The following is a 24,408-nucleotide window of genomic DNA, read 5'->3' on the forward strand; positions in this document are numbered from 1 at the left end:
ACATACCCATTTTTTCCATTTATATAAAAATCATAGAAAATGCAGTTTAATCACTGGTGGAAGCAAACAGATCAATGATTACCTGGTGCCAGGAACCTGGAAAGAGTCAATGGGGATAAAAGGACAGTGAGAATCCAAAGGAACAAAATTTCCAGGGTTGGTGTTTGTTTCATGATATATATATATACATCAAAATTTATCAGATTGTACGCTTTATGTGCAGTTTCTTTTCCATCAGTTATACTCAGGAAAGTTGTACTAATCTTAGACTTCTTTTTAGATAAATTAAGCAGAGACTAGTTTAAAGTGAAGAGAAAGCTGTAAAACTAACATCATTAAAATAAGAATATTTGTACCAGTAGCATGCCCTCTAACTGAAGGCAAAAGGTACACTCCATGCCAGTTGATTTTAAAACCTGTTGAAGAGTAACATATTGAAAATGAAGTGTTAAAGTTTAATCAGAAAAAGTTTTAAAAGGCAAATGCTAGCCAGGTGCAGTGATGTCTGCCTGTAATCCCAGGAGCTCGGGAGACTAAGGCAGGAGAATTGGGAGTTCAAAGCCAGCATCAGCAAAAGTGAGGTGCTAAGCAACTCAGTGAGTCTCTAAATAAATAAATAAAATAAAATACTGTCTCTAAATAAAATACAAAAAATAGGGTTGAGGGGTTGGGGAGGTGGCTCGGTGGTTAAGTGCCCCTGAGTTCAATGCCCAGTACCCACCCCACCCCCCAAAAATGGCAAATACTTAAAAATATCTTCACAAAATGTATAACACCTTTATGCAAAAAACCATATTGTGTTGAAAGCCAGGCATGGTAGTGCAGACCAGTAATCCCAGCAACTCCAGAGGCTAACTCAGGAAGATCACAAGTTCAAGGCCAGGACAACCTTAGCAAAAAAAAAAAAATCGAAAAAGGGTAGGGATATAGCTCAGTTGTAGAGTACCCCTGGGTTCAATCACCAGTCTACCAAAAAAAAAAAAAAAAAAAAAAAGGCGGGGGCAGGGGAGACTAAGAAAGAATGGAAGGAAGACTGTCTTGTATTGAAGATACTTCCCTCTATGGTATAGTAGTTTTGTTCTGTCAGAAAACTATGTCCCACATGCAAAAAAATGATTTTTAAATGGTTATTTTTCAAAGATTCAGAGACCATATGTGTCCCTCAGAGCTACTATGTACTACTCACTGTCTACAGAAAAAGTTTGCCCTCCGCTGCCTTTAAAAGCACAGTGACACTTGTATACCAGAGACATGTCAATGTTTATACTGGTAACATTTAACCTAATACTGGAAGCAACCCAAATAAAGTGGATAGAATGAATAAATATGATGGATTTATTCAGAAGACTACAATACAGCAAGGAATGAACTACAAGTATTTATATCCAGATGGTTAAGTTTCACAAAGATGTTGCTGAGTAAAAGAAACAAGTCATAAAAGACTCCAAATGTATGTCTCCATTTATTTAAGATCAAAAACAGACAAAACTTTATTTCTTTTGGAATACATATATAAGTAGTAAAACTATAAAAAGAAATAAGTGTTCAGCACAAAACTCCAGTAGGAGGAGATGTGATTTGACACATGGGAGAATTCTAAGATTTTAACAATATTGTGTCTCAATATGAATGGAGGTTACACAGGGGTTTGTTTTATAATTATTTAAATTGTAGGATATATTTCTAGATGCTTTTGTATATATATTTCAGACCCTTTCAAGAGTAATAAAATCATTTGAACAGACACTTAAATATGAATAAGCCTTGGAAAATGCTAAGAGAATGAGGGGAAAGAAATAAGCAACAATAAATGGAGAAAACTTTTGAGAAGTGCTTCATAAGAAACAGCATTGTACAGTAGTAGTATATGGACAAAGAAATGAGGTCAGGAGAGACCATTCTTTTTTTAATTGAAAGAAATGTCATGTGTGTATGCTGAAGAAAACAAGGAAAAGAGAGAATTGTGAAGTCTCCAAGGAGGGTGAGACCCAGCACACAATTGGAAACAGGTTAGCTTTTGATAAGAGTGCAAAGGATTCATGGATAGTAAGTTGAAGAAAAACAGAATATGAGGGTATATGTGCAGATCAGTGGATAAGTATGGCGAGGAGTTTATTAAAAAAGTATTTTCCACCCACAATGAATTAGGGCTCAAGATGTGAAGTTGTGTTAATAATAAATAAATGTTTCAAAGTTTTTTAAAATGTAAAGATCCATTGCATTCCATTAAAACAAATGGAAAGCAACAAGATATGGGGAAGTATGATAAATATGCCTTTATAAAAAGCTTATATAAGACATTTTTTATCACTTGTTTATTCTAGAATGACAACAGTAAGACTCTACAAATAAATTCATGGAGATAAATTATTCACATGGGGAAAACTGGATAGTTATCACTTGGGGAAATGTTCAATCTCAGTAGTAATTCAAGAAATGAGAAAGCAACTTTAAACTGACAAAAAAGAATAAGACAAAGCAATTCTGTGCACAGGACATTTAAACATTGTTGGTTGCCAGGCATATCAAACCCACTTTTCTACTAATCACCCCCAGATTTTAAGTTGCTGCAAAACAAGTTACAGCAGTGCTGTTATTAATAAAACAATACAACAAAAAAGTGTACAAAAGAAAATTGGAGTACCTTTGAATAATTTAAACTTTACAGTTACTTTTTTCTTCTGAGGATTATTAAAATTGTGAACTTTGCTTAGTTGTCACAGTGACTCAGGTTTTGGGATAATGAGTTTCATAATGTGTTCTATATTAAACGCTTCAGTATCTTATTTCAGAAGAATAAATGTATAGTACTCAAGGTACTACATTGCTAAAATAGATTATGTAGATACTTAGAGAATTCAGGGATCACAGCACATATCTATTAAGTAATGTTGAGTTCAAGAAGCCTGCCTAGTTACTAACTGTAAAATGTCAGATTGTTTAAAACAGCAAGAATTAAATGACTTCTTAGCACACTGCCAACTGTTCAGAAATTTTCAAAAACATCATCTTCAATGGCTACTAAAATCTAGTAGATTTGCGGCTTGCTTTTCAAATAAATTAATTGCTTAAGAAGAATACACTGGTTCCTATTTTCCGCCCCAAAAATAGTAATTTTGAAATCACAGCCATGAAATAAGTGTAAAACTGTAAAGAATGATGACAACCATATTTTTATATATCTTCTTGCCTGCTATTAATTTCCTTTTTTCTGAGTAACTACGTATAATAGGACTTCTCTGTGAGCACTTTGCATATAGGCACGATTTTTGTTGAAACTGCTATTTCCTTATTTATTTTGTTTTTAAAAAAATCTATTGAGATAAAATTCACATACAAGAGCTAGTAATGTAGGTCACTGGTAACCTAGTGCTAGGGTAGCATATGCAAAGCCCCTGGGTTCAATTCCTAGTCACACACATACACACACACACACACACACACACACACACACACACCAATACTTGAGCAATCATCACCACTTAATTTTTAAAATTCTTCATCACCTTCATAAAGAAACTCTGAGCTCAGTGTGGTGGCCCATACCTGTGTAGTACTAGCTAGCCACTCCAGAGGCTGAGGCAAGAGATCACAATTTTGAGGCCAGCTTCAACAATTTAGCAAGACCCTGTCTCAAAATTAAAAATATAAAAGTCTGGAGACATAACTTCTTGATGAGGGCCTCTGGGTTCAATCCCCAGTACCATGGACAAAAGGCAAAATTCAGGGGGAAACGAAGTATCCATTAACAGATGAATGGATAAACAAAATGTAGTATCTGTGTATAATGGAATATTATTCAGCCTTAAAAATGAAGGAAATTCTGACGCATGCTACAACATGGATAAACCTTGAGGATGTTATGCTAAGTGAACTAAGCCAGAAAAACACTGTATGGTTCCACTTATGTGAGATACCTAATGTAGTCAGATTAGTATAAAATAGAAAGGCATTTACCAGGGAGTAGAGGGAGGAGGGAATAGGGAAGTTAGTGTGTAATGAGTGTGGAGTTTCAGTTTTGCAAGACCAAAAGAATTCTGGAAATGGGTGGTGGTAAGGGTTGTACAGTAATGTGTATGTATTTATTGAGAACTGAATTATCAACTTAAAAATAAAATAGTAAATTGCATGTGTATTTCATCAAAAACTTTATAAGATGAATATGCTAAAAGAAGAAAAAGGGAAAAAATCCTGTTATCTTTAGCTATCAATTCCCTGCCCCTCTACCAACACCCCCATCTCTCTATCCCTAACATTAAAGTTCTTTCTGTCATTGTAGATTTTCCTGTTCTGGACTTTTCATATGACTAACTGCCTATTATACTCAGTGTAATGGTTTTAAGTTTCATTTATATTGCAGCATGTGCCAATACTTCATTCTTTTTTTGTAGCTGAACAATAATCCATTTTTTGGATATACCACATTTTGTTCTCATTTTGTTTGGTACTGGGAATTGAACCCAGGGGCACTTTAGCACTGAACTACATTCTTTTGTTTTGTTTTGTTTTGTTTTGTTTTGTTTTGTTTTGTTTTGTGATGTTGTCACTAAGTTGACCAGACTGACCTCACATCTGTGATCCTACTGCCTCTGCACACCCCAGGAGCTGGGATAACAGGTGTGTGCCACCACACGTGGCAATGGATATTCTTAACCAGATGGTTTTTTCTTCTTTCATTTTTTGAGATTGTGTCTATGTTTCCCAAGCTGGCTTCAAACTTGGGATCCTCCTGCCTTGGTCTTCCAAGTAGCTGAGATGATAGATATGTGCCACTGAACCTAGCTTGAACAAATGTTTTTTATTGCTCTTCATCCTTACACACATTTCTTGAGGTTTTAAGGTTTTTTTTAAAAATCATTTCATGGTTTCACTGAGAGGCAGGTCAGCAGAACTCATATTGTCGTGTCACTTATTCTACAATAGGTAAAATTTAAATTAAGAAAGTATGAGATAATATTCTGGCATCTCTTTTTTTTAGTTGTTATTTCTGAAATGTGATGAAGCAGTCAGAGGAATAAGACAAGTGTTCTTTAGCTGTGTTACATAGGCAGATGAGCATCGTTCTCGATGTCAGTGGCAATTTTATGATGTCAGTCTAGGAACAGAGTTAAGAAGTGGCTAAACTATTGCCCAAAAGAGCAACATAGGATCAACTGTACTAAAACTAAAATTATTGTTTGGCAGATGTCTTCCACCACTTCAGTGAGCTACTAAAGTGATATCCAACAGGTCCACTAATGCAGCTGCCGATGAAGGCTGGTTCATCCTAGTGGGCTGTGAGAATATGGCCCTTCTCAAAATCACTCGTTCTTCAGGAGCACCAGAGACATCTTTGTGGTTGATTTTGTTTGATGATACCTGCCCTCCAGTTTCTCAAGCCAAAGGCATCTTTCCATAAAATGTGTAATAGACTTTCTTTTGGGTCTCATGCAAGTACTTGTTTAAATACTGGAAAAGTTCAAAGGTCCTTTTTCTTTAAGGGGGGATTGCTGGGAATTGAACCCACACATGCTAAGCACTTTTAACCACTGAGCTCAAGCTCCAAAGAGCCCATTTTTAAGAAAAATATTAGGTTTTTTGTTTTTTTAGTTTTTTTGGGGGGTACTGGGGATCGAACTCAGGGCCACTTGGCCACTGAGCCACATTCCCAGCCCTATGTTGTATTTTATTTAGGGACAGGGTCTCATTGAGTTGCTTATCACCTTGCCATTGCTAAGGCTGGCTTTCAACTCTCAATCCTCCCACCTTATCCTCCTGAGCCCCTGGGATTATAGGTGTGTGCCACTGCACCTAGCCATATTAGCAAATACTTTTTCATCCTACCTATTTATTAAATGGGAAAAATCTTCTTTGGGCAAGATATCCAATCCATCTACCAAGTTTTCCTAACACAGTATGCACTATGTCTCATGCCTGATATTGAAAGAAACTGTAGAATTTAAATTTATTGTAGGATACAGTTACGATATTCTGCAATCCAGCACCTGCCAGAGGCTTAACTTCTTGCTTCTCTTATCATCTTGGCAGAGTTTTTATATAATCCTCTGTTTTGCCATTTTGCTTCAGCTGCTGGGAAACACAAAGCTACACTTATTGCTCCATGAAAGCAATAACCTTAGACCAGATGTCCCAGTCCCCAAATTTTAGTTTGGTTTGCCTTGGTTTGGTTTGGTACTGGGAGTTGAACCCACAGATATTTTACCACTAAGCTACATCCCTAGCCTTTTCGTTTTTTATTTTGATACGGGGTCTCAAGTTGCTGAGGCTGGCCTCAAACTTGCTATCCTCCTGACTCAGTAACTCAAGTTACTGGGATTACAGACATATACTACCACACCTGACTTGTTTTGCTTTTAATAGTTCTTTTTTTTCTATTTTTTATTTATATTCAGATTTTTTAAAACAAATCACATTTGGGAGCCAGGCACAGTGGTGCACATGTTTAATCCCAGCAACTCTGGAGGCTGAGGCAGGAGAATCACAAATTTAAAGCCAGTCTTTAGCAACTTAGAAAGGCTCTAAGCAAGTCAGCTAGACCCTGTCTCTAATAAATATAAAAAAGGTCTGACTGGGGATGTGGCCCAGTGGTTAAAGCACCATTGGGTTCAATCTCCAGTACCTAAATATATAATTAATAAATAAATAAACAAATAAAATGAATAATTCACATTTGGGAATAGGTGAGCTATAAATGAATATTTCTATAAATATGAGTGTTTAACAAGAAAAGCCAGATAAATTCGCCATTAGCACTTAAGGAAAAACCCAAAATATTATACAATAAAAGTTTTGACTTTTTAACTTTATTATTTTTTATGTAGTGCTTAGGATTGAATCCAGTGCCTCACAAATGCTAGGCAAGTTCTCTACCACTGAGCCACAACCCCAGCCCTGACATTATTTTATTAATTGAGCAAATAGTTAAGTAAAATTCTTGTAGTTGAGAATTCATATTGTTTTACCTTTATCCCAAAAATATATGATGGAAATCACTTTGTCTTGCAAAAAGTTATGAGACAGAAAGCAAATATTTTCTTCCAAAGACAGCAAGCCTGGCTGTGAGCATATGACTCTCAAATGAATTAAAGATTTATATTGTGGTATATCAGCATAAACATCTCCTGACAGCCATACTCTGACATCTACTGAAGATTTCTGAAGCAGATTCAGATTTTTAGTCAAAACTAAATTCCAGATATATTTAAAAACCAAACTTTTAGTCAGTTTCCAAAAGGTATTTATTGACTGATTGGTACTGGGAATTGAACTCAGGTGCACTTTATTGCTGAGTTACATCCCCAGCCCTTTTGTTTTTTATTTTGAGACAGGATCTCATTAATTTACTTAAAGGCCTCATTAAGTTGCTGAGGCCGGCCTCAAATCTGCAGTCCTCCTTCCTCAGCCTTCCTAGTCACTGCGATTATAGGCATGTGCCACCATGCCTGGCTTCAAAAGGCATTTTTAGTGTGTACTTTTTATAATTACAAAATGCAGTTTGTTTCTTTGGAAAATACAAAAAAGTGTAAATGATCAAGAATGAGCCCTAGGGCTGGGGATATAGCTCAGTTGGTAGAGTGCTTGCCTTGCAAGTACAAGGCCCTGGGTTCAAATCCCCAGCACCACAAAAAAAAAAAAAAAAAAAAAAAAAGAATGAGCCCTAAATTGACTACTATTTGCATGTTAATATTTTTTGAAATATTTTTTAGTCGATAATGGATTTTTATTTTTTATTTATATGCGGTGCTGAGAATCCAACCCAGTGCCTCACATATACTAGGCAAGCCTCTACCACTGAGCCATGACTCCAGGCAATACTTTTCTTTTAGTGTTTTTTCTTCTTTGCAACTATAGATGATCCTTGACTTTTAATGAAAATACTGTTAGTCAAAAAGAGACACCAGGGGCTGGGGAGATAGCTCAGTCGGTAGAGTGCTTGCCTTGCAAGCACAAAGCCCTGGGTGAGACACCAGCCTATACCATAACTTAGGGTAGCCTATGTTGAACTTGGTCAGAATATTCAATATTAACCTGCAGTTAGACAAAACCATCTATTACAAAGCCTATTTTGTGAAATTTTGTTGAATATCTCATGTAATTTGTTGAATACCTATGTCCAGAAAAGACTGGCAACACAGAGAGTATCAGTGATAGAGTACCCTTGTGATTTTGTGACCAGGAGTTAAAGCTCACTGCCATTGCCCAGCATCATGAGAGAATATCATACTGCATATCACTAACCCAAGAAATGACCAAAATTCAAATTTGAATTACATTTTCTCTTGAATGTGTATCATTGTTGCAGAATAGTAGAATTTAAGACCATAAATCTAATAATCACAAGAAAGGCAATGTCTATTTAGTTTTAATATGGTTGAGATTCTACTGCATATATTTTATTCATTAGGCATAGTAATTATTTCATGTTATTAATAATTTCTTCATAAACGTAATTTTATGTTTATACTTTCATTTTATGGATATACAGTAATTTACTTAGACCACTGCAGAACAGTTAGGTCATATCCATTTTTTGTTTGTTGAAGTATCCTGTGAGCAACTTTAATTTCTTCCTCCTTGACATTAGTCCTTAGAGGAAAATTAATAGGTCAAAGGTATCACAGTTTTTAAAGTCCTTGTTACATTTTGACGGAATCTTTGACTTTTACGATCCCATATATGCTAACTCCATTTTGTTATTTTCATGTTTCATAAAAAATATCTCTCATTAACTTGACTCTTAATTATATGGACCAAGCATTTTATCACAGGTTGATAAAATATGTATTTATCAAGTTTATTGACAAGAACTAATGTTCAAATAACATGTTCAGAGTTATAACAAATAAGTGGAGTTTGAATTCAAACCTATGCTCCCTTCTAACACCCAAGTCCATGGTGCTTAATACCAGGTCAAATATTAAAATTCATAAACCACTAAAAAAATAGCAACATAACACCACTTGAATTTGCAAGAATATCATATAACTTAATAACAACATTAATTTCCACTTATATTAGATGTATCAGATTACCATGATCTAATGAAAACGTTATCAATAGGATGTCTTACAAGGCCAGTTTTAAGCATAAAAGGATCATATAACATAAAAAAATATTCCTCACATTTTGATAGACCACAGTAAGTTTCTGATATTTTTGTGTAGGTTTGTGGTGCTCGGAATTAATGCAGTTTTCTGCTTTTGTGAAAATACATAATGTTTGCTATTTTTCTGTCATGGGTCTGATTCCAAAATATCATAAGATTGAAGACTACCTGGAGGAAAGGGGAATTTCTACCTATGAATTCCCATAGGTAGAATATGGAATATGTTGACAAATATGATAGAAAACCCAGAAGAAATCTTGTTGGATATTTTACAGAATCATTTATCAATATCCAGTGGTCCTGTTGGGGAATTTTGTAGCAATTTGGTTTTACCATATTCTGAGGAAAGGCTGCTTCTAAACAGGCAAAAAACTAGCATAAGTAGCAGTAGCCATTTTTGTTGCAGTGTCCTTAGTGGCTTTGAAAGGTGATATTATTCAAATTTACACATTCATAGCTTTTTTTTCTTTTGTCCTTCTCTCTCTGTACTTGTGATTGAACTTAAGCACACAGATCGTTGAGCTACATCCCCAGTTCTTTGTTGGTATGGTTTTGTTTTTTGAGACAAGGTCTCACTAAGTTGTCCAAGCTGGCCTTAAATTTACAGTCCTTAACCTATAGTCAGTGGGGTTACCGGTATGGGGCACCTTGCCTAGCTCATAGTTTTAAGTCAGGGCTTTTTAGGAAGTGTTGGACCAAAAAGGTTTGGATATTAATGTTTTATTTTCCTACCCAAGGGCAGAATATGAACTTCCTCAAGGACTCAGCCTGCTATTTCATTTGTTAAATTCCCCTTCATTCTCTCCTGTCTTTTAAAAAGAATGAAAAAACATTGGAGCTAGGAATGCAGCTCGGTAGTAGAACACTTGCCTATCATGCTCAAGACCCTGGGTGTAATCACCAGGACCACAAAAAAAGAGAATGGCTTTTTTTTTTTTTTTTTTTTTAATATTTTGTTTTAGTTGTAGGTGGACATAATACCTTTATTTTTATGTGGTGCTGAGGATTGAACCCAGGGCCCCACACATGCTAGGCGAGCACCTGAGAATGGCATTTTTTAAAGACTAAGTTCTGTTTTCTCTTTTCTAGAATATTTAAGCAATTTAGAAGTGCGGCTCTCTGTCTACTCTGTTTCCTTTGAATTATTCTTGTGGGAGATTAGTAAGGACCTGGAACTCAGTTTTATAATTATGAAACCTGATTTTTACTCATTAACCTAAAAAGAAATGTTTTATACTATCTAAAATGAAACCCACTGGAGTGCTTCACTGAAGTAGTAGTTTATGATTTAGTAGTATGGATTATACTGCTCACCTTGGTGACCTGAATATTTTCTTCCTGTCCTTAACCATACCACCCTGAAAGCTCTGGATCTCTTCTGAATATTCTCTTCCCTTTTCTGGGTGGTGTCCTGTCACCCCATATGCCTCAGAGCTTGAGTAAGCATTATTAGCATATGCCTAGTGAACAAGATCAGGATAAGGGGCTCTGCACTGCCCAAGAGAGCTGTTGGCATGAATTGGAAGAAAGCCTAAAAAACACTTCCACCCAGTGAGAACTGTTTTCCTTAGTACCAGCACATTCACAGACTGTCTGTTAAACTGTATTATTTTCTTAGGTAGCTAATCCTCATATAATATATTCCAAGCATAATTATTGTCAAATTCAGAAAATACTATTTTCACATTCAGTCCCCAAATCACTGTAATAAAATCCTCCCTTTGCATTCCTTTCTTTTTCCCTTTTATTGAACCTCACTGAACTACTATCACTAAAAAAAAAATTTTTTGAAATATTTTTTAGATGTCGATAGACCTTTATTCTATTCATTTATTTATATGTGGTGCTGAGAATCAAACACAGTGCCTCACACATGCTAGGCAAGTGCTCTAGCACTGAGCTACAACCCCAGCCCCTGAAAAGCAAAATTTTTTAATTCATATTAATTGGAGAATTGTATACCTGGCCTGAATTACAGAATTGTTGACTTTTTATTATAGACTTTATTTTGTGTATGGTGCTAGGGATTGAAACCATGGCCTCATAAATGCTAAATACATGTTTTATCACTAATTTATACCTCTCAACCTCTGGATGTTTTTAAAGATATGTAAATATGAGTGGGAGCTGGAGGGATCTCTAGGGATATAGCTGAGTGCTAGAGCACTTGCCTACTATGTGTGAGACCTTGGTTCAATCCCCAGCACCACCTAAATAAATAAAGAACAAAAGTGTACTGAACACTCGCCCCAGCTGCTGACAGTTTCAACAGTTATCAACTAATGACTATTTTAATTTAAATCTTTACCTCTGCCCCCCCATATTATTGTGAAATAAATTTCAAGTATCATATTATTTTATTCATAAGTATTTCAGTGTAGATATCCCTAAAGATTAAAAAAAAAACACAATACCATTTCACATCCTGAAAAGTTTTTGCAATTAATACCTTTCTTAAATTAAATATACCCCATAAGTATTGATTGTATTCTTAAACATTTGTCTTAGAGTTAGAATAACCTCAGTCTGACTGGATGCATCATCATGGTGTCATTTTTACATGTCTCCTTATATTCTCTGTATTTCATTCATAGTACGATCTAAAGTAATTGAATTTTTAATTAAATTACATGAGATACAAGTGCAAAAATTTTTTTCAGTTGGTTTTTGCTAGGCATGGTGTGACACACCTGAAATCCTAGCAACTTAGCAAAACCCTGTCTCAAAATAAAAATATAAAAAGGACCAAGGATATGACTCAGTGGTAAATTACACTTGGGTTCAATTTCTAGTACTATAAAAGAAATGAAATGCTGCTTTAGTAAATAAAACCTCTTTTAATAAAGAGAAGACTGAAAAAAAAATAGCTAATGGGGCTTTAGATATAAATTGTTTCCTGATCATTTTCAAATTCTATTTTATTCTATAACTTTAAATCACTATCCTGAAAGAATTTGCTGAAAAGAGAAAATTTTATAGAGCCTTATTATGACAAACCCCTTGTTTGAGTTTCAAAGTCTGACTACTCAAAAAATGCAGCCATAATTTAATGGTTTTGCACTGACTGCCTTTTATTATTTTTAGTATTTATGTTAGGACACATTAGAACATGTTCTGTTGCTTCCTTTATTCTTACTACATTTTCCAAGAAATAATTTATTGAGTCTGAATAGTGTCAAATTGCATATTCTCTCTCTCTCTCTCTCTCTCTCTCTCTCTCTCTCTCTCTCTCTCTCTCTCTCTCTCTCTCTTTTTTTTCCCCCCTTGTGCTGGGGACTGAACCCTTGGCCTTGTGCGTGTGAGGCAAGTACTCTACCAACTGAGCTATATCCCCAGCCCTGCATATTCTCTTTTAAGTAACTCAGTGAGATCTGAATACATTATTTTTTAAAGTTACTATTTTTAAAATAATTTATAAAGTTGTAAGAGTAATGGATTCGGGAGTTGGGTATTTTAAAATCAGTGCCATAAACATACAATGATATTTATTCAAAAAAGTAATTATAATTTACAGAGAAAAGATTGAAACTAGGTTTACTTTTATTACCTACCAATTTCAAAAAAGATTTTTAGTTGGATTCTTTATTCAAAGACTTTCTAGTCATCTCCTTGTCCTTGTGCTTTTTTTGTGTGTTTGATCCCCCCCCCCCCAACTCCTAGCTCTTCAGTAGGCTACTTACAACATCCAGGATCAGAACAAGTACAGTTTCCTCAAACTACTTCACCATGCAGTTCCCAGCAGCTTCAAGGCCACCAGTGTGCAGGTATGAATAGATCACTGAAAAAAGCAGGTAATGGTTTGTCTATTTGTGTAATAGTTCAATTAATGTCCTCAGATATTTCTACAAAAATATTCTCAACTTGGACTTGGATATAATCTGGATATTTGAGTGCCATGCTGAATCAAACTTAGTGTGTGCAGTCCATGCCTTACTTTATGTCCATTGCTATCACTGTACTATCCTGATTGATATTCTCCAGGGTCCTTTCCTAGGCCCTCTTTTCATTACTCTCCAACCTCTTCTTGGATGAGTCTAACCTGCTCTGAGACTTAAAGATGTCTGCTTTTTGCCAACACCTCACAAATCTTATTTCTGCTAAGAACACATAGCCAACTACCTACTAAACATCCTACCTAGACAGACATTATTTTCCTCCTTTTACATTTCTTACCTCACCTTCCACCTAGTGACCAAAACAGAAATTTCAAAATCATAATTAATTCTCTTCTACTCTCTCTGTCCTTCCCTTTCACATTCCTATAGTCCTTTTCTGCAATACTGGCATTATACTATATACTCAGGTCTTTGCACATGCAAGGCAGGTGCTCTACCACTGAACTACATCTGCAGCCCATTAAGTCATTATTTCCTCAAACCTGATACCTTCTCTCCTTCCCCGCTGCTGCTAATTGATCAGTTTTGTTCTCCCCACCCCCATATCTTATTTGCAGTAATCTCTTTTTTTTTTTAAGCTTTAATCTTAGTTTTTTATTTTTATTTTTTTTATATTTATTTATTTTTTTTAATTGTATACAAATGAGATACATGTTGTTTCTCTATTTGTACATAGAGTCAAGGCATACCATTTGTGTAATCATACGTTTACATAGGGCAATGATGTTTATTTTTTTTTCCCTTCCCCCCCACCCCTCCCACCCCTCTTTTCCCTCTATACAGTCCTTCTTTCCTTCATTCTTACCGCTCTCCTTATCCCTAACCCTAAACCTAACCCTAAACCTAATGCTAACCCCTCCCACCCCCCATTATATGTCCTCATCCGCTTATCAGCGAGATCATTCGTCCTTTAGTTTTTTGAGATTGGCTTATCTCACTTAGCATGATATTCTCCAATTTCATCCATTTGCCTACAAATGCCATAATTTTATCATTCTTCATTGCGGAGTAAATATTCCATTGTATAAATATGCCACAGTTTCTTTATCCATTCATCAACTGAAGGGCATCTAGGTTGGTTCCACAATCTGGCTATGGTGAATTGAGCAGCAATGAACATTGATGTGGCTGTATCTCTGTAGTATACTGATTTTAAGTCCTTTGGGTATAGGCCAAGGAGTGGGATAGCTGGGTCAAATGGTGTTTCCATTCCAAGCTTTCTGAGGAATCTCCACACTGCTTTTGCAGTAATCTCTTAATTTAAGTGTTTTACTTACTTTGTTTTCCTCACTCCCAACTTTTCTCTTCTCCAACACACATACATATACAAGGAATTTCCAGAAATGATTGTCTTGAAACAGAAATCTCTTCATGCCATTCCTCTGAACAAAAAACCTGGATGGATTCCCAATGTAAATGTCCTCACAAACAAGCCTCCTACTTATGCATATGTGTTCAAATCATACAAAACTTTGTTTTCATGATAAAAATACTCTTGTGCCTGTTGCCCATTCACCATCCTTCTCTGCTTGCCCAAGTCTTTCTTATCCTTAAAATTTGAGAGTTGGGGATGTAGTTCAGTGGTAGAGCCATTCACCTAGCATGCTTAAAGCTCCCAGTTCAATACTTAGCACCACATACAAAAAAATATAATATTAATAATTTATTCCTGAATCTTTGTTTCACAGTAATTTTTTTAAAACTAAGAATCATCCTTAAAGTTTAACTCAAAAAACCACCTGTTTTACAAGTGCTTTTCCCTATGTTTAAGAAAATGTATTCTTTCTTTCTGCTTCCAAAAACAAATCTTTAACGTTACACTGGGTTTTATGTAATGATTTATTGACAAATGTAAGCTTCTGAAAAACAGATAAGCAATAAATGATCATCAGTCAATGACTAATAGTGACTATTTCTGGCATGAACCACTTTGGCTAAGGAAAACTTTGAGATGTCTCTAAGGAGTCAACCTTTTCATGGTGTGTTTGGACAATCAAGTTGGTTCTATATCTGGGGAACTGGAAACCACCTTTATAGTCACAAAAGTACAAACTAAGGTCCTGGAGTCACGGCATGAAATTGTACCTCACATGGCTATGGTCAACATCAGTTGAAGTACTTGCTTGATACTAGTAGTGTTGCAGAATTAGTCCACAAGATAAATAAATCGAGATAGGGAGATATAATAGTTCAGTTATCTCTAATGTACAGTTAGCAAAATGTTTTAACACACATATGATCCTTACAACTCTATGAAGTCAGCCAGGGAACCCTTCCTAGCCTCCTTTCTCAGGTGGGAAAAGAGATGAAATAGTTTTCTTGGAGTCCAGGGATATTTCAGAGTATGAAAATTGTGCTCTCTGCCCTCATGTCCCAAACTTATTCTGCTAATTCACTCTCTATACAGTAAGTTAGATTTTTTCAAAGTTTTTCATTTAGAATGCCTACTTTCAAATTTATTTTAAAAATTAGGATTTTGTAGATCATGTGCATTGTACTGCTGTCCACTAGGTCCTGTTGGAAGTAATTAGGCTCTCCTAAGCAACTATCGCCTGTATTTTTAGGATAAGTGAGATGTGTAGGTTTAGAGTGTTCATTTTAATGTCTTTTGAAACACATAATGTATGTAGCATGGATACAAGCCTTTAATTTGGCTTGCATATCTAATAGTAAAATTATTTTCAGAAATGTGAAATCATTGCTGTTATGCTAATGATCAGAGATACCAGCTAATTACTAAAATATACTGATTGTAGTGTCCTAATTTTGATTTTCAGCCATGCCACCACCACCACCTGGTGGAGGAATGGTGATGATGCAGCTCAGCGTACCAAACAATCCCCAATCTCGTGCCCACTCTCCTCCTCAGTGGAAACAAAATAAATATTACTGTGACCACCAGAGAGGGCAGAAGTGTGTTGAATTTAGCAGTGTAGACAGTATCGTCCAGGTAAGATGGTCTTGTTCATTACCATTTTGAAACTTTGCTTTTTTATCACATAAGAACAACTTGTGCCTTGACACTGAATCTGGAACCCATTCAAATAGTATTTGCCAATTTCTGGATGTCAAAAACAAATTTTTTAAGTTAAAAAATCAGAAGGACCTAGGGGTATAGCTCAGTAGTAGAGAACTTACCTAGTGTGCATGAGGGCCTGGGTTCCATGCCCACCCAGCTCAGGAAAAAAATAACAAATAAATTAGATCTAAAGTTTTCCAAACAAAAAGAATTGAGCATTTATCCTACTTTTCCCACTTGAGCTATATTTTAGTGAAACCAGATAGTCAATGAGGAAACATTCTTCACAGAAGAATCCAGTAAACAATGGTAGAATCAGAAAAATTGGCATTTTAGAACCCTATCAAAATAATGGATCAGAAAAAATCATTAGCAAATATTAAAATTATTTTTAGGTAGAAAGTTCATGCAAGACTTTAAAGTGGATGAATTAGGCAAACAACATTGAATCTAGTGATCAATTACACTCACTGATCAATTGCAGCCTTAATAAAAGTCGATCAGCCAAATATTATTTGCCTCTTAATGTGGTATAAGAGGAAATACATGGCATCACCTAAGAGGTTCTTTAATCAAAACTGTTGAACCAGAACTAGGCCTTTTAGGAAAATACTCTTAAGTATATTTACTGAAAAGAATAAGATTATACCTACTACCCAGATGGTTAGTTTTAAAATGTTGTTGTCGGACTGGGGTTGTAGCTCAGTGGTGAAGCGCTTGCCTAGTACATGGGAGGCACTGGGTTCAATCCTCAACACCACATAAAAATAAATAAATAAAGGTATTGTGTCCATCTACAACTAAAAATATTTTTTTAAATACCATTGCCTACTAAAAGAACCAGGGCTCCTTAAAGAAATAATTGTTACCAGAATTTATTCAGAGGAAGTATAAGATGGGCCTAGACCATCAGGCTGTGCCTGAAAGTAAGTAAGGACTGGGAGAAGGATGAGGATATGACAGAGGATATAAGATCAGGCTTCAAGATTTGGGACATAAAAAGATTGCTAATTTCCTGGTTTTGTTTTTCTACTATGATTATATAAGAAAATATCCTTGTTTTTAGGAAATAGACATTAATTATTTCAGTGAAAGAGGGAGTATCTAATTCAACTCATTCTCAGAAATATATGTATATATAGTATATATTATATACACACAGAGTCATATGCCATATAACATTTGCATCAAGAATATGCTGCATAGGGCTGGGGAGATAGTTCAGTTGGTAGAGTGCTTCCCTTGCAAGCACAAGGCCCTGGGTTCGATCCCCAGCACTGGAAAAAAAAAAAAAAAAAAAAAAAAGAACATGCTGCATATATGTCATTGGTCATATTATAATGGAAAGGAATTAGGTACTTGCCTAGCATATTCAAGGCCCTGGGTTCCATTCCCCAAACCACCAAACATAATAAATACACTTAAAACTTTTGAGTTAGGAATGAAACTCAGTGGTAGAGCATTTGCCTGGCATGCATAAGGCCCTAGGTTCAATCCCCAGCATAACGACAAAAAAAAAAAAAAAAAGAAATTATGATGGAACTAAAAAATTTCTATCACCTCGTGACATTTTAGCTATCTTGGGATGTTCATACAATAGTACAATCACCTGATGACACATTTTTAAGGATAATCCCCATTGTTAAGTGACACAGGACTTTTTAGAGAAAGAAAGAAAACAAATAAAATTTTAACAGCATTTAGGAAATCTGGGATTTCTTTATACTATCTTTGCAACTACTCTTTAAGGATGAAATTACTTTAAAATGAAATGTTAAACTTCTAATGTGGGAAAGAAAGATTGGGATAATGCATATATTCTCTTTTGCAGAAATATCAATAATATTGCTAATGTGCAAAGCAGATTTCAAAACTAAAATTTAATCTGTTCCCAAAAAATGGATGTATGAATGCATATGAATAGAAATGGTCTGTTACTCATGTTTATCTTCAGAATTGGAAGATATGTTTAAATTTTTTTTTATAAAAGTGCATATTTATAATCAAGAAGAAGAAGAAATTTTGTCCAAAAGGAAATTTGCAAAAAACATGCCCCAATAATATTGACCTGTTTTCTTCATGTATTATAATTGCAGCACAGCCCTCAACTCAGCAGTCCCATTATTTCACCAGCTCAGTCGCCAGCACCAGCTCAGCTGTCCACCCTGAAAACCATACGTCCCTCTGGACCACCACTTTCCATCATGCCCCAGTTTTCTAGACCTTTTGTCCCTGGGCAAGGTAAGTGCATGAGAAACTAGTCACAGCTTCAGAGAATTTTAGGTACCCAATCCCAGTCATTTGGTAATTTTTCTTGATAATACTACCTTCCTGTTTCCCACAAAACTGCATTTTTACCTTCCCTCAGGCAAATCTATTTATTTTCATACACTCTTCTAGACTTGTATTTTACTGCTAAATAATTATTAATTCAGTAATTATAAGTCATTCCTCTATAGTAGAAATATGCAATGTTGTATATTTGATCTGTATTTCTAATTTCTGTATTAAAGTAACATATCAAGTTTTTTCACAGCTAGGCATGATGGTGCACTCCTGTAATCCCAGCAACTTGAGTCAGGAGGCTCGAAAACTCGAGGCTAGCCTCAGCAAATTAGGGAGACCCCATCTCAAAATAAAAAATAAACAAGTAGTGGAGGGCCTCTGGATTCAGTCCCCAATACCACCACAAAAAAAAAAAGAAAAAATTATTCAAAAATTTATTTAATGAACATTTTTTGAAGTCCTACAGTACCACTACAGTGATGAATAAAGAAAACTCTTTAACGTCATCATCTCTCAAGTCTACTTAGAGGAAAAGACTTGCATGTGGGTAATTATAAACCAATATGGAAACCATTCATTTTATTTCCTGAAATTTATTCTAAAGATTAGTGCCATGACAATTTATTTATAAAAGCAATTTATAGCAGAAAAGTTCAAAAACAACCTAAATATCCATCAGTGAAGAATACATTATAGTATAGCCATAAAAGGAACACTGTACAACTGCCTAAAATTCATGGTCTAAAGAACCATTAAAAGGAGAACTATTCACAATGTGGTAAGTGATTGTGAAAAGCAGCATGGACATTTCAAAAAAAAAGATGTACAAATGTCCATTAGGCCCTTGAAAAGGTACTCACCATGGTTAGTCATTAGGGAAATAAATATTGAAACAAGAATGAGCCAGGCACAGTGGCACACACCTCTGGTCCCAGTGACTCAGGAAGCTAAGGGAGAAGGATCACAAGTTTGAGACCAGGCTCAGCAACTTAACAAAGATCTTGACTCAAAAATTAAACTGGGCTGAGGGTGTAGCCCAGTGGTATAATTCCCCTGAGTTCAATTCCAAGAAAGGGAGGGGAGGGAGAATTTATCAGAAAGGAATTGGAGGAAACTCTTTGGAGAATAAAAATGTACTTTTATCTTATTGGAATCATGATTAGATAGACGTTTTGGTACTGGTGTTCTAACCCAGGGTGCTTGACCACTGAGCCACATCCCTAGACCTATCTTATTTTTTATTTTGAGACAGGGTCTCACTAAGTTGCTGAAGATCTTGCTAAGTTGCTGAGGCTAGCCTCAAATTTGTGATCCTCCTATCTCAGCCCCCCAAGTTGCTGGGATCACATGCATGTACCACCATGCCAGGCAGTTACATAGACTTTACAATTAACCTAACTCAGTACTTAAAATGTGCATTTTGGATGTTAATTATCTCAGTTTTTTAGAAAATTATAAAATGTTATTGCATGTAAAATGAGCACACACACATTTAGGTCAAAGACTGAAAAGATATGCCCCAAAATGTCAGATGTCGTGGAATGACCAGGGTGATTTTTATTTTCTCCTTTGTAATTCTCTATTCCCAATTTTTCTACAAAGTTTTGCTTTACTATTCTAGGAAAAAAAAAAAGCTTATCATAGAAAATAAATTGAAATAGCATGTGTCATATAGTCTGGTATGAATGACCTAAGTGCATTTGTGCATGTGTTTGTACACATGATGTAGTATAAGTGCCCCAGAGGACCATCTCACCCACCCCATAAGGAAGAGTCTCTTTTTTTTCCTGACCACAGTCTTAACATACTTGAAAAGAATACTGCTACATGTGACTAGATCTTAGGTGTCTTTGTTTAGGAGGTGCCAGAATTTTTAAGCATCTTTCTCTCTATTTCTTTTAATAATAAATGTTTGAGCCTTATTGTTCAGTTTCATTATTGTAACACTCAACTCTGACTTCTTCACAGTTATTTTTTATGTATCTTCAAATTTAACATTGCATCTCTGATCTCAGTGCTAGTCCCTTGTTATACCTGCCCTTAGGAGTATGTCATGGGTGTGTCCTATCTGGGAGCTACTCAACCATCTTGACCCTGTTCAACCAAAAGGAGCCCATGGAGTGGCAAGAAGTCTATGCCTTGCTTTTCTCTGTTATGAATCTGTCCCCTGAATACTTTATACTTTAACTTTTATTTAAATTTTATTTAAAATTTATTTAGTTTTCTGATTGGATAATACACTGACATGATTCAAATAATGTCAAGTAGTTTTAAAGTATACAAAGAAGCTTCTCTCCCTCCTGATCTTTCTACCCAGTTCCTACTAGTCATCCTCCTTCATAACCACAGTTATTAACCTCATAATCCTTTCAGAAATTTGCCCCAGCTCTTTAAAGGATATATGGGAATTTAACATTTTTTAAAAAATACATGAATTACCTATACTTGTTTTACTCAACCAAGTGTGTTTCCCCTCTTTCTTATTTTTGAACAATTTCTACAACTCTGGTGGGGAGGGGGAGAAAAGAAAACTCTGGAAAATATGTGCATTATAACTGAGGAGAAAAAAACATTAAAATGTTTTTGACTTTCAGGAGATGGCAGGTATCCATTACTTGGCCAGCCTCTGCAATATAACCCTCCTACTGTTCTGCATGGGCACATTCCAAACCAACAGGTATGAAAGGCAGCTCTCTGACCTCTTACACTTTGTCACAGAATCCCATATTCCCTTGCCAGGTAGGGGCACTGAGTCCACCTGTTGACACTGCCTACGGAGAACTGTGTGTCTTAGCCAATTGATTTATACCTCTTAGCACTGCGAGTAGAAACAAGGGAGAAAGCAGTGGTACTTGACTGAGCAATGGCTCACTAGTACCACCCAAAGATGGGGGCAAGTGGCTAAGAGTTGGGGGCAAGTAGCTAAGAGTTGGAGCACCTTTGCTTATGAAAGTGTCCACGAGTGACCAGTTATAGCACCATTGCTGCAGAGTAGAATCCAAGAAACCTTGGATTGGCTTATTTCTGCAGGAGTACTAACCCCAAACCAATAATGTTTAGGTGCTAAGTTTTTGAACACTACAAACATATTTTTCAGCATTATTAAACTTATTTCTCAACTATTTGTTGGGCTTCCAGGGTCAATCTGGCAGCAGGCATGGAAACCGAGGAAGGAGACAAGCTAAGAAAGCTGCATCCACAGACCTCGGAGCAGGAGAAGCAGGTGTGTCCCTGAGGGGTAAATACATGTGTGTCTACAGATTGGTGACAGTCTTAAAATGTACCACAACACAGAAATGGGCTTACTTCTTCTTAGGATCCCATAGAAAATATCCCAGGAAATTATGCCATCTCCAGTTTAGGATTCTTGAATATGTTCTTTTAACTCTGCCTCATTTCAGATGGGAGAATATGTATAGTATGGTACAGGTGGGTTTAGGAGCAACGAAGGGGTCAGGCAGAAGAGGAGGCTGAGAGGAGCAGGTAGAGTTCAGCAGCCTCTGTGTTCTTTGAGAAAGGGGTTATCCTTACACCCATGTGGGAGAAAATCTGAATGAACCAATATGGGCTTTTCTGTGGTGAAGTGCTTTCACATTTATACTTTAACTTTCTACTGTACAGTCTTGGGTAGTTGGGCAAGTGTTTTCTTTATCAATAAAAGATTTGCCTGAGATGACCTGATTTAGAAAAGTTGCTCTTCAGTGTTGCATTTACCTGTGGGACTATCAGTGAGGACTTTGAGATCAGTGCTATTAGCTCCATACTCCTGGCCTAAGTGGTGAGTAGGAATGATTTTTAAAAATGGCCATAGTTATAATGGTGGTTGTAATGGTGTAATGGCCACCATAATAAAGCCGTAATGATGGTGCATGCCTATAATCCCAGAGACTTGGGAGGCTACAGCAAGAGGATTGCAAGTTCAAGGCCAGCCTAGACAACTTAGCAAGACCCTGTCTCAAACTAAATAATGAAAAAGAGCTGGGGGTGTAGTCATAGGTAGAGTGCCTCTGTATTAAATACCCTATACCAAAAAATAAATGAATAAAGGAAGGAGTACCATATCAATTATAATTTTGTGAAAATTATAATTATAATTTTAATTATAATTATAATTCTCTTAATTGTCTCTGTTGTCTTAGGTCTACAGTACTTTTTACCTAACTCTTTTGGTAACAGTAATTTATTATTTCTACCTTTTCCATTCTAGTTGTTGGGAAGGTCTTGGAAATCACTGAACTACCTGATGGAATAACTCGCATGGAAGCTGAGAAGCTTTTTGGAGAACTCTTTAAAATTGGCGCCAAGATTCGGTGGCTCCGGGACCCCCAGTCCCAGCCACGTCGTCACCCGCTTTGTTGTGGCAGCGGGGACAGCACTGTCAACCCTGAGCGCTCTAAACCTAGTGACTTGGCCTCTACATACACTGTCTTAGCCACATTTCCCTCCATTTCAGCTGCACAGAATGCATTGAAGAAACAAATTAATTCAGTTAACAAGTTTAAGCTGAGAACAAGCAAGAAGCACTATGACTTTCACGTTTTGGAAAGGGCAAGTTCTCAGTAACAGAGCCACCTTTGGACCTTTCACCTCCATGATTCCCCTTCCCTCTCCCATATCTGATTGGCTTGGTATTTGGAGCTTCTGTTAACGTTTTAGAGTCTCCTAGGATGTGTGGTCATGGCATTATAGCTTTTGAAGGAAGGCCAGTGATCCAGCAAAGGGGGGGAGGGGGTGAAAGACACATTTTACCCTACTGACTATAGGAATCCACACCAGAATGATACAGAGTTAGCAGCTTTTTCTAAGGAAATGCTGTCAAATGCCTCCTAACTTTTATAGTTATTTTGTTTTATATTTCTGAATTCTTGTATCAGATCCAAAGCTCTGTTGTACAGCAAATTATTGTTCAAAATGATTATAACCAGTTGCAACCTGTATTTCTTTTTACAACCAGCACAGTGGGACCCAACTTAGAATTTGCAGGGGGGAAAGAATGCAGGAATGGAACAACCAAGCCAAAACCATGTACTATCCCTCTGGGGGGCTGAGAATGCTAAGGAGAGCCTACAAATAGATTTCTCATCCCCCGAATCTCTAAACACAGAAACACTTTCCATAAAATAGAGAATTCTCCTATAGGGTCCCTTCCTTATTCACTTAGATAGTTTGAATGTTAAGTGTAAAGTAAATTATGTTCTTGATGCCTCTAAATCAAACCACTTAGATTCAAAGGGGAATAGGAATCATCCTAGGCAGGAGAATATTTCCACTTTCTTTTTTAAATGTCACTCCAATAACTCAATGCCACTTATCTGCATTCCCCTTCTCGTGGATTTTTTTTTTTTTTTTTTTTTTTTTTTTTTTTTTTTTTTTTTTTTTTGTCACCTAAGGAAATACATTTGATGAGTGCTGGAAACTTAAGTGGTTCAAAATTTTTCATTGTTTGCAGCAGATAACTGGACATCAAAGATTCATTGCACTTATGAACAAGGAACCTTCTTTTCAATTTCTGTGTAATTTGCAAGGCTGTACAATATGTGCTGATGCAAGCCTTTTTCAGTTCAAGAGAATAAATGTTTACAAATACAGGCCCACTTTGTCTTTCGTTTTAATTAAAAACATAATCAGGCAACTAAAAATAGAACATTGTTAGGTTATATAAAAAATTTGTTTTTAGCATATATTTCACACCCAATTTTCCAGTTTAGCTGAAATGCTTTCCAGATGTCTTTCTCCATTGGTCAGACAGCAGAGTCACACTGCTGGGAAATCTGCAAGGTGGAGTTTGCCAGCTGCAACTTTCCTACAACTGGATTTGCTCCCACTCAGACCAAGGGTTTACTGTGCAACTGAAGATACTGTGTCAGCAGATGATAGTACAGATGTGCACTCACTCTAGAGCATTGGTAAAGTTCCCCAGGACCCCAGTGAATGCCAGAGCTCCCCATCAAGCTGGCACATCCTTCTTAATGACTATTGTACTCCCAAAATTAGAAGTTAGAGCTTCCTTAGAACCTTGTCATATTGACAAGCCCTGCCAAAGGGAAAGAAAATGAGTAACTCTGAAATCACTTCTAAGGCCTATTGAAATTTTTTTAATT

General features: G+C 36.2%; 1 protein-coding gene across 1 annotated transcript in view; it reads left to right on the forward strand.

The window, feature by feature from the left end:
• The window catches only part of R3hdm1 (R3H domain containing 1), a 198,524-nt gene extending 174,889 nt beyond the window's left edge, over positions 1–23,635 (forward strand). Inside the window, 6 exon segments of the mRNA XM_047543950.1 lie at positions 12,767–12,870; positions 15,780–15,952; positions 18,118–18,262; positions 20,902–20,984; positions 21,446–21,530; positions 22,515–23,635. Of these exon segments, the coding sequence (XP_047399906.1) occupies positions 12,767–12,870; positions 15,780–15,952; positions 18,118–18,262; positions 20,902–20,984; positions 21,446–21,530; positions 22,515–22,870 (946 nt within the window). The 3' untranslated portion in view covers positions 22,871–23,635.
• Positions 23,636–24,408: the final 773 nt, after the last annotated feature.

Source organism: Sciurus carolinensis, chromosome 3 (genome assembly GCF_902686445.1).
Source record: "Sciurus carolinensis chromosome 3, mSciCar1.2, whole genome shotgun sequence".
NCBI lineage: Eukaryota > Metazoa > Chordata > Mammalia > Rodentia > Sciuridae > Sciurus > Sciurus carolinensis.